This window comes from Sceloporus occidentalis, unplaced genomic scaffold (genome assembly GCF_023333645.1).
Source record: "Sceloporus occidentalis isolate IW3139 unplaced genomic scaffold, rSceOcc1.0.p SCAF_3, whole genome shotgun sequence".
NCBI classification, from domain to species: domain Eukaryota; kingdom Metazoa; phylum Chordata; class Lepidosauria; order Squamata; family Phrynosomatidae; genus Sceloporus; species Sceloporus occidentalis.
Window position 1 is genome coordinate 170,397,010 of NW_028316983.1, and position 11,293 is coordinate 170,408,302.

General features: G+C 37.5%; 1 protein-coding gene across 3 annotated transcripts in view; it reads right to left on the bottom strand.

The window, feature by feature from the left end:
- GPLD1 (glycosylphosphatidylinositol specific phospholipase D1) overlaps window positions 1–11,293 on the bottom strand; it is a 44,770-nt gene that overhangs the window by 32,031 nt on the left and 1,446 nt on the right. For 2 of the 3 annotated variants that reach the window (XM_089516852.1, XM_089516851.1), the window contains 7 exons: window positions 10,170–10,515; window positions 6,073–6,128; window positions 4,621–4,699; window positions 3,152–3,249; window positions 2,879–2,989; window positions 1,646–1,694; window positions 862–916 (listed from right to left, as the gene is read on the bottom strand). In XM_089516852.1, the coding sequence (XP_089372978.1) occupies window positions 862–916; window positions 1,646–1,694; window positions 2,879–2,989; window positions 3,152–3,249; window positions 4,621–4,699; window positions 6,073–6,128; window positions 10,170–10,263 (542 nt within the window). In that variant the 5' untranslated portion in view covers window positions 10,264–10,515. Of the gene's footprint in view, window positions 1–861; window positions 917–1,645; window positions 1,695–2,878; window positions 2,990–3,151; window positions 3,250–4,620; window positions 4,700–6,072; window positions 6,129–10,169; window positions 10,516–11,293 lie in introns of those variants that run through there. The other variant, XM_089516853.1, reaches the window with a different exon arrangement.

Genomic DNA, 11,293 nt, shown 5'->3' on the forward strand with positions numbered 1-11,293 from the left:
AAAGAGTTAGTTGACATCATGAAAATCTAAAGCAAAACCTCTCTGATAAATATTCAAAATATCACAAGGGTAGAACATGGGATGTACCTATGAAGCACACGATGTGTAGTGTGTGAAGTGAAGTGCCATAACTCAGGGATTGGGTACAAGCTTTCTGTGCAAACTATCCCAGATTCAAAATCTGGCATCTCCAGACCTAGTAAAAATTCCTGACACATTACAACTTTTGTTCCAAGGAACTAGGATGGCATACACAAAGGTTTCCTTGTTATCCCGATAACAACCCCGTAATATTAGGTTGAAAGACATGACTGCCAAAGATTACCCACAAGAGAAGGAGGTTCAGATGGCCCTAGCTTAATGGACAAGAACATGTGCAGCATGCAAAATGTCCCAGGTATAAACCCCAACATCTACAGGCCTGAGAAGACTTTAACATTATCAGCCAGTCAGAGTAGAAAATAATGAGCTAACTCAGTATAAGATAGCTTCTTAAATTCTGATTCAGAATAAGATACCTTATTACATTCTTGTAAGCAGCTGTTCAAGAAAGTGAGGCATTCCAAAGCAAAATTCTGTTTTACTCTTATAGTAAAGGTAACAAAGACTGCTGCAGCATCTCAAAGTAATAAATTGATTATGGCATCTTCCCAGAGAGACTGATGGCTACAAGATCTTCTTGATCATGGTGCAACACTATCTACTACCTAACACTTGTTCTGGAGCACCACATCGGAGGGGAACAGTGCATCACGGATCTTTAGGAACTGTTTCTCCCCATCAGCCCAGCTTTCTGGGCCCTCGCACCATTACAAGCATTACAAGTTTGAAAAGCAAAACTACTGTTGTAGTGTCTCTTACCAGCTTGGTACGAGATAACCAAAATCAAGTTCAAATTGGCTTAACACATCACCTCCTAAAATTACAAGGAAAAGAACCATAAGATAACAGCATGCCATTAAAAAAAAAAGAATGGATGCTTTTGTCTCTATTTTATACTATTAGAGAATTTTCTTATGAACCTAATCCAAAATACCATGTGACTCCACAAATACAATTAGGCTTTGGACTTGAACGTCGTTTTTAATATATACAGAGAGAACCACAGGACAACCATTCCTCTATGATGTTGTTCAGAGCAGATAAGAGATGTGTGTGAATACTGTAGTGATGCTGGTTAAACCTATCACATGGACTTTTCATATGTGAATGTGTCCCATGTGTTTTCACCACACACACACACACACACACACACACACACCAGCCATGACAAGGCAGAACCAGAGGGAGACAGACAGTATCCAGGTGAAGGGCAGGAACCTCCAATCTCAAACCCACAGCACCACTCACCAAACTGCTTTTACTATGATATTTGTAATGTTCTTGTTTCGTACAGGCTGACATATATTGGTTTTGTACTTTGCCTGCACAGTGTTATTTGAAGCAAGTTTCCCAGTATCTTATTAAGGAATCATCATAACGAGCTGGAAGGCCTCCATTTCATATCAGAAACAATGAATTAATTAGTTTACTTATTTCAGTACACTTAAATCCTGGGAAATATGTGATGATACTAAATTATTCCTATAAGAATCCACTGGAAAGTTTGGGGAAACCTTTTAGAATTCATAATAATATAAATTACCAAAATCACCAGCAGCATGAGCTTTTGAATACGAGCCATGAAAATCAATCTAGATTTAAAAAGAAAGAAGGAACCATATTTTAATAATCCATAATGATGACTACTACTACTATTACATATTATTATTATTATTATTATTATTATTAATTATCCCACTTCTCCCCCAAAGTTGGAACTCATAGCAGTTTACAATTTAAAAGAATACAATTAAAACACACACTATAAATTTCAAAATGAAGACACATACAATTTTTAATTCCCCATTCCTTGATTGATACAAGATATATGGGAGGTAGTCCAAACCCTTGCAGCTGCTTTCTGTTGCCTGCCTGTGTATACTTTTCCACATGTACCATTTCTCTACCAGGAGTTCATACACAAGTATACAGAAGGCTCTGTTTTTGAAACAGCTCCAGGGCGTCATACACTTTAATCCAGCCCTGAGGGGTGAAAATCACTCTTCCATCAAGAAATAGTCCCACTTTTTATCTGTCACCAAATGGGGAGCAGATATGGGGCCAATCTGGCCTATCTAGGGAGGGAGCAGCCACTAAGAAGGCCCTCTCTCTTCTTCCCACCAAACATGCCTGAGAAGGTGGTGGAACTGAAGGAGGCCCTCTCCCAAGACAAGAACCAAGTCTCAATACTACTTTTAAATCTAATTTAGTACTGATTTTAAAAGAAGTTTCCTTTCACATTCTGTTAATTTCATGTGCTCGTGGTTATTTCCCCTTTTATTTTCTCCTTTTATTTCTCCACCCAGCTTTTCAATCATTCTGGCCTCTCTTTTTAGTTTGCACCTGCCACATACACGCTATCCAAAATTTTCCTTCCATTTCTCTGCCTATTTCTAGCATTTCTTTCTTTAGGAATCCTGACCCCCACCATAGTCCCACCCTTTCAGTTATGAGCAAGGAAAAAAATTATTTGGATCCATAGATATCCACGTATGAGAGGTTTGGATCCAGATATATGTTTAAATTTTGTAAGCCGCCTTGATCATAACTATGGAAAGGCGGGGTAAAAATAAAATTTATTATTATTATTATTATTATTATTATTAATCCTATGTAGGTCTGTTTTGAAATAAGCCCCATTGACTCTCACCATTAGTACTAAGCACCTCATCCCTCAACAAGATATGAGAATACTGTCTAAATCCAGCTGTGGTAAGTTTTAGGCATGGGATGTGTGTGCGAACTATGCCTAACAAGTAAGACAGGATTCACTTACTGCTGCCATGGCCCGTAGAAATCCTTGATCAATCCCCAAGCTATGCCAGCTCACATCTGCCACCATATGAGAAGCAATTCCAAAGAGGAAAGCCACAAGCTTCTCTGTGGCCTAAAGGAAAAACAAAAGAAAACAAAACATGTGAAGTGGTGTCAAGCTGCATTATTTCTACAGACTATGTGAAAGAAAGAAACATGATTTATTAGGATAACTTGATTTTTAAATAATAACAGGAGAGCCTTCAGCTTGAAAAACTGATGAGGAATTTATTACCTTTCCCCAGGGCTGGGGATAGTTCTTTCTGATGAAGTGGATACTGGCATTGAGAAAAGGTGACCAATGAGTGTCTTCAGATACTTGATGGAATAGGCCTGTAATACCAGCAAACACAATCAAATTATAAAAAGAATACCTTAGTTCCCTCATGTTTTCACTTTTATTCAGTGGAATATATTTAAAGGCTATAATATCTGGCAGAATTTTTTTCTGGCAAATTACCCAAGAAAAACCATTTTTTGTATATTTAATAATATAATATAACATAATACACACAAAAAAAATCACAACATTATTGAAAAAGCCCATAACAGAATCCTGAAAGAGACTCTACAGTCAATTTGTTTAAGGTAATAAATATGAAAATTCTCCATTCCAGATGGAAACCAGAATGCTAACAACCAAATGGCCTAGTTTTTGTATAACTCTTAATCATGTATTAGTGTTCTCCCCACCTCCTCTGCTGATATGGGCACATGCTAGACTAGACCTATTGAATCAGTAGGATTTATAGAAGTATAGACTTCCATTTGGCAATAGGTGATTGAATGGGTCTACCCACTGGTGGGACTGGCAAATGAATGTACATATAAAATCATGGAATTCTATCTATTTATAAACATATTGCTTGAGTTTAGTGCCAGAGCATTAAATGGCAGTAAATCATACTGAATCACATGAATTCAGCCTACCTGGGAGCTTATCCTATTGACCATAAATAATATAAAGTAGCTTCTCTTCAAAGGAATCACCAGAATTAGTTTGCATATGGAGCTATCTAATTTTCATGAGGGACATGATTTAATTCAAACTGATACCCACTAGCTTCAAATGATCCTCAAGCTTTTTATATATAGCAATGCCCTGATTTCGCAAGATTTAAAAAAATCATTTATTCAATATACCATGCACTCTTCATTTATTCAATATACCATGTGCTCTGGAGTTGGGATGGGGGGACGTTTTGCAGTTCTCCTGTACAACCATTTTAGACCCAGTGGGAGCTGTTTACCAAAACCAGAGGTGACTTTTATCTAGTTCACCTTGTAGAATTGGGGAAAAGGATCTCCTAAGTGTTAAAACAGTGGGGGGCGGGGCAGAAACCATAGCAAAACTGTCCCCCATATCTCCCACAGTGTGCAGAGAAGAAAATATTAGGGATGTCCCTTCAAGGTCCGGTGAAGGATGTATCCAACATCTAAACCTTCGGTAGCTATCCACTTCTTGTGTACATGCTTGTCATTGACCTAAACATCCAGCTGCCCTAGGTGAACCTGTTTTTACCTCTTTTAGCCCTTCTCTTCTTCAGTCACAATTCATCTGCATTGACGTCCAACCAGCTAGTACACATGCACTGAGTAACAGCTTACTAGTATCAGTAAAAATGTTAACTTGATACTGATACTTTTCAGAAGTCTCTTTGGGGAAGGCAAGCTAAAAATAATATTTCTTTTACTGTTTCTTACCATTCTTGCAAATATCAGAATAAAAGGCATCAGGATAAAGGCTTCCAGCCTGATATGCATCTTGGTGGGTTAGTAATAACTGGATACAAAAGAAACAGAAATCAAAGCATTAAAGGAAAGTACTTTTCCAGCATTTGGGGGCACATACAAAAGATAGCACTTAGCACTGGACTTGGGAAATTCAAGTTCAAGTACCAACTGTATACTGAAATTGACTGGGTGAACTTGGGACAATCTCAACTGAACCAGCCTTGAGGGCTTATTGTGAGGATCAAATGGAGAGGAGGAATGCCATATATGCTACCTTAAGGAAGAAAATGATGGAGATAAGACATCTAATACAGTTTGTCTCTTCCATTCTGTTATGAATGGTACAGTTCATACAATCTGAGGTCAAGGTTTGAGGCATTTTGGATAATTACATTCACAGAACCATTTTTCAAGAATCTATATACATTTCTAAATCTACATATGCTAACCAATCACAAGATCTGTACATTGGTTATGTCTTGTATTTTAACAAGTGAAATCATCTGCCTACTGGAATCTCTCATCTATTCCATCCAAAACAACAAGCAATAGAAGTCTTTGAATGTAAGCAGAGTGATAGAATTCAATTAGCTATGAGTGCCACACTTTAGAAAGACAAAGCAGAAAGACTTGTTAGACAATCTCTTGCCATACGCACACTCTGTGCAAAATATTTTATTCTAAATAAACATTTGTCCCAAGAACTATAGGCAAAAGTTCACAAGGATTCACATTCACAATGTACAATAACGACTGTGATTATTTGAAGAATAAAAGCACATCACTTTCCATCTTAATGGCATTTCACATTCCATCTTAGAGCTTTATCACATAGGAAATTTTAAGATCTGAGCAGAAATATTGTGTGAAAATTGCACAGTTGTGATTAACATTTTCACACGATGTTGCAATTAAAGTGCCATTATCCCAGGAATAAACAGGCAACAAACAGAAACAAATCATTCATAGAGAAATCCGGGAATGATTTGTTGCTGTTTATTGCCTGTTTATTCCCAGGATAATGGCTCTTTAATCACAATGTGTGTAAAAATGTTAATTGCAATTGCACGATTTTCACATAATTTTTGCTGTTTAAACCCGATTTTCCCCGTGTGATAAAGTCCCTAATGACATTGGAGCAATAAGTAATTACAATTGTTCCATGTTATAACTCTGTAATGCACAAAATGTCAGTGTTTCTTGTAGTAAATGAATTTGTAGATTCAACTTTGAACAACTGTATCAAATAGCATCATAATAAATGTGTTTTAAGTAGATTGAAAAGATAAATAGATGTCAAATTCCTTCATATGTTCCACATATTGAATAAAGTGAACATAAATCCCAAAAGTCAAATGTTAAATTGGTAAAAAATATTGTATATTAGAATGCTATTGAGAATTATAAGAATAAACTTCCTACCTCACGATAGTCAACGTTTCCCTCTTGTTTGCCCAAAAATTCCAGAGCTCTGTGAGCTGGAAAAAGTTACATAACATGTTACAGTAAATGACTAGTTAAAAAGACCATGATCAAAAAATTACACAGGGCAGTATACAGTGTGCTATGCACCTGTGTCTGAAAAAACAAAAAACAAATTCTGACAACAATCAAACACAATCCATTTAGATCACCATAGAAATGGCTCCACTATGTCCAATATTTCAGATAAAGATATCACAAGCCATGGTTCAGTTTGCTGGAATCTGGTTTGTTATGATACACAAATCAGCCTCTCCTATAGAGTTGATTAGGCAGCCACAATTTGAATCCATTATGTGGTGTTGGTTTACAAATGTTGGATTATTTAAATCATGGCATGCCATGGCCTCTGAACCCAGAGTTACATGTTATCCTTGGCTTTTTCTTCAACTGGCATCCCAGAAACAAGCCAGAATTGGAAGATACAGTAGTTTGTCTGGTCATTTACCATGCTGACCATAGCTTAAGCAATAAACAATAATTACTATAAACCATGAACATGCCTTTGGGCTAATCAGAATTCTAGACAATATAGTTCTACAAGGAAACTATTCCATTTGAGTGACACCTTCTTTCAACGATAAATGCTCACATTGGCAGGTTACAGACCGCCTGTTTGGGGCGGGCTGCACCCGCCCCTTTCCCCAGGGTATCGGGGCCTCAGTGGCTAGACTGGCAGCCACTGAGGCCCCGATCCGCCACTTTTCAGGCTGCGGGGAAGCGGCAAAAGGCCCCTTCCCTGCAGCCTGGAAAGGGCTGTCCTTGGGGCTTCAAGCAGCGGCGGGGAGGAGGAAAAAGGGGCCACTTGGCCCCTTTCTCCTGTGGTCCGCTGAGCGCAGCTGTGTGAAGGCTGCGCCCAGTGGACCAAACCAGGAAGGAGCTCCAAAACGGAGCTCTTTCCTGCTCCGCACTAAGGGCGCACTAAACGCCCTGGCGTGGAACGAGGACGTCACGTCCGCGCCGCCCCATATAGAGGCGGCGCGGTCGTGATGTCCTCATAGTGGTGGCCATGTGGAACGGCCACTGCCATTTTGTGCGCGCAGAGCGCACACTAGGGTTAGGGAAGTGCAGAAGCACCGCCCCTTTCTAACCCTAGTACGCGCTCCGCACGTACTTTCCTGCCCATTTGTAATGGGCCATTCTTAGGCAGATGTATGGTGTAAGTACCCAGTTATCCTATCCCAAATTCATGGGATGGTGACATCGCTAGCTCCTGTTCTTATTTCCTTACCTTTTGTCCCAGATCATAAACAGAACTGATAACTTGCTACCACAATTGTTTTTAACTCTGCATTCCAAAACTTTATTGTGTTTTTATTTGCTAAAACAGGAAACTGAAGTGTGGAAGTATTTGCAATAAATAAGAAATACCTATCAGAAGCTGCAAGTGTAATAAGAGCAAATACAAGGTCTCTTGTCTACAGTTTGCAGCAGCCTCCACGTTTGCTTATAGTGACAATGAAACATTATTATTATTATTATTATTATTATTATTATTAACCCTTATTTATAAAGCGCTGTAAATTTATACAGCGCTGTACATACAATCTTTTTAATTGGATGGTTCCCTGCCCTCAGGCTTGAGCAATCCATGTCATAAAAGCTATGTAAATATGGCAATTACCAGTTTTTTAGCAATCATGTTGTTACAAATTTACAAAAGTTATGCATCATTACTACAGCTTGACAGACAGCTCTATATTCATTCCAGCATCACAAAATACTTTAGAAAAATATGATTTACTTATTTTACTTTAAAATATCTGAGGGTCACAGACATGATGCAATGTGATCGACGTTATGCGTCCTTCACATCACAATGACGGTACCCAGGGCGCCACCATTGTTACGGCGCCATGCCATACTAGGGTTAGGGACTGTGGGGTTGCCGAGTGGTCCCTTAACCCTAGTACGACGCCAGCATGACGCTTTAGCGCCATGTGTTTCGTGCCTATGCTCCCAGACTGTTCATGTGGGTTCAGCTCCCCTGGCCTAGTCTTCAGAGGGGCTCATGCCCCCTCTGTTCTTGGGTCTGTTAATAATACATTAAACATTCTTTTTAGATCTGAAGCTTGTCCTTCACATATCCAACGATGACAGCATAAGGTTCTTGAAACAATGAATGTTACAAAATATTTTAGAATATGCAAACAACTATGATATATTTATGATGTGACATCAAAATTAATTTTGGGTCTCATTAAGAATAATAATGTCTACTCCTTTTCTTATTTCACTGTACATTATCAGATCCCTTTCTTTTGAGCTTCCAGGAAGCAACAAACATGCCATTTTTCATGGCTTTCACTCCTTAAAAGAAAACTCATCTGTCTTGATGACGTGTGGTTTTTAAACTAAGAAAGTGTTTTAGTCTGGTTTTCAAAAAATTTATTTCATATATAATATTTTAAATGTTGTTATCTGTTGGCGGGCATTTTGTTTCAGAGGTGATTAATGTTTTACTGAGTAAAATGCAAGACATAAAATAGTAAATAAATAAGATTAGTGTAGTAATTAATTAATATTTATTTCTCATTGTTATTTGAAGTTAAAATCCAGTAATTTCCCAGAATGGACCATACATTCAGAATAACACACATGAACCATGTTTAACATGAAAGTATTAATATATCTCTTTCCTTCATCCTCCACCAGAAAGAACCAGCTGATAACAATTGTATTATATCCCATAAATCTGTAACATTTTGTTCTTCCCACAGTTGAATGTTTCCAAGCACACTCCTGCCATTAATTTCCCTAATTACATGAGCTGGCTGTGTTAGAGGTAATAAACCTGGCTGAAGTTCAACTGAAACTTCTCCTGGACCAGATGAAGTGCTCCATACATGGGTTAGATTTAATTACAGTATTTACCTCTGCTTTTTCTCAGAGCAAAACAGATAATGCATTGTAAAGACACATGGAAATCTTCTTGTTCTCAATCAACATCATTGGTGAAATATGCCTTTCCCTAATGGGTCCAGGCATCCCTCATTACTAATGTTTACCTTATTACTAGGAAACTCCAAACCATCTTTGTAACCATTTATTGATTAATAAAGAATATTACCAAAGATCCTTTGATGTTTCCCTATCCACACGGGAATCTAATACTATATTTTTCTCAAGTTTCCAAAGTTTGTGAAGAAAGAAAAATGGCAAATTGTTAAAACAAATTACCTTGGATAAACAAATAACCTTTTAAACGTTATCACTGATAATCTACCCAACCATCTCTGTTCACCTCGCTTAACTCAATTTTATCTAATTTAGTCCCAAATTATTTTAAGTATCCTTATGCAAATTATAAGAACCAAAGCATGATTTCAAAAAACTTAATCAAAGCTTTATATTCCTTCCAATTCATAAGATTACTAGCAAAGTTTGATTTTAAAATGGTTTACAAATTAACTTGTAAAAGAAATAGTAACTGAAACATCCATAATTATCCATAATTATAGAAGTAGTGAGACGCTGAAACAAATGTCTAATTTTTCAACATCTTTCCTGTTTGTTTTCAGAAGTTATCAAATATGGAGCATCTACTTAACTAGATGCATATAGTATGCTAGAGACAGCTGTAGAGCCTTAGGCTGCATCCACACTGCAGAAATAATCCATCAAACAACAGTTCCTAGAATTCCATAGCAGTGAGCCACTGCAATTAAAGTGGTGTCAAAACAGATTATTTCTGCAGTGCAGATACAGCATTAGAAAACATTTAGCATCTAAAGCATGCACATACATTTAAAAGAGTTTTAAATGTGAATGATTACTCAGGATATGCACATGTTCCTTTTTGTTCATAAGATATGCTCAGTTTGCATGTTAGTATCCATGTCTGTCTAGCCACTTCTAGATACTACCTGCCCCACATTTGCAAACAGCTGAAAATGACAAAGTAAATATAGCATTTTATGCTGCAATTTGCTACTGTTTGCTTCTCTGAAGTTACACTTACTTAACAACTATCATTGCCACCAATTAAAGAAATATTTTATAATATTTTTCACAATACCCCTCTTACTGTATCTTACCTATTTCAATATGTGTTGACAGGCCACATGGTATAGCTCTTTGGCAAAAAGTACAAAGTGCAGCCAGAATGGACCATATCTTGAGACTTTCCATGCTGTTGATATTCTGGACTATAAATCATGGTTTGAAAATGCTGTCAATAGAACCGTGACCTTTGAAATATGGGCTACAGTGCATTTCATAATCAAATATGTCACTAGCACAGATGCTAAAGTTCTCATGTTTAAAATGTCAGCTGGCCAGTTTTTTCTGTATCAACAGACAGATTATTTTGCTCTTACGGACAAGAATGGGCCCAGCAGAAGCACAGGACTTTATTTTCCATTTGTATCTGTGAAATCATGCCTAGGACAAAGAAAAGAATTGTTATTTTATGTTGATCGGCAATATTACTAATCACTGAAACCTTAGATACTTCCAGACAGGCAGAAGCAACCAAACAATTGTGCATCTGTTTAATTTTGTCCTCTTTTATGGATTTCCTATTGTAACATCTTTTTTTCTATAGTAAGAAAAGACAGAAGCTGTGAGGAAATGGTCAGATGTAAGATTTAAAAATTGAAGATGACAGCCCCCCCCCCCCCAGTAAATTTTACAAATTAAGAAAGACAATTAGACCATGCAGCTATTTAGTCTTTTCCTCTTGTATGGATTTTTCTCTGGGTAAATCAGTTTCATTTTTGGAAAAAGAATTATTGAAAACATTTTAGAACAAAAAATCAAGACTTGCAGCCTGTAAACAAACAAAGCAAATGACTAACACGCGAGTATCATAAAGGTACTTTTAAGATTCTGCCAAAGTCCCGTCAATTAGGAGTATTGTCAAAGAGTCCAACCAAAGGAGAAGTATAGTTATGGTCCAAACCTCACTGCAGAAATAATCCACTTTGAGACCACTTTAACTGCCCTGGTTCATTACTGGGGAACTCTGGAAACTGTAGTTTTGTAAAACATTTAGCCTTCTCTGTCAGAGAACTCTGGTGCCACAACAAACTACAATTCCCTCTGAGCCAGGGCAATTAAAACAGTCTCAAACTGGATTTCTTCTGCACTGTGTTTTGGACCTATATTATTTGAGGCCCTTTCAAAATCTCTGCCAGTGTAAGCGGATGGCTCAAAGTCC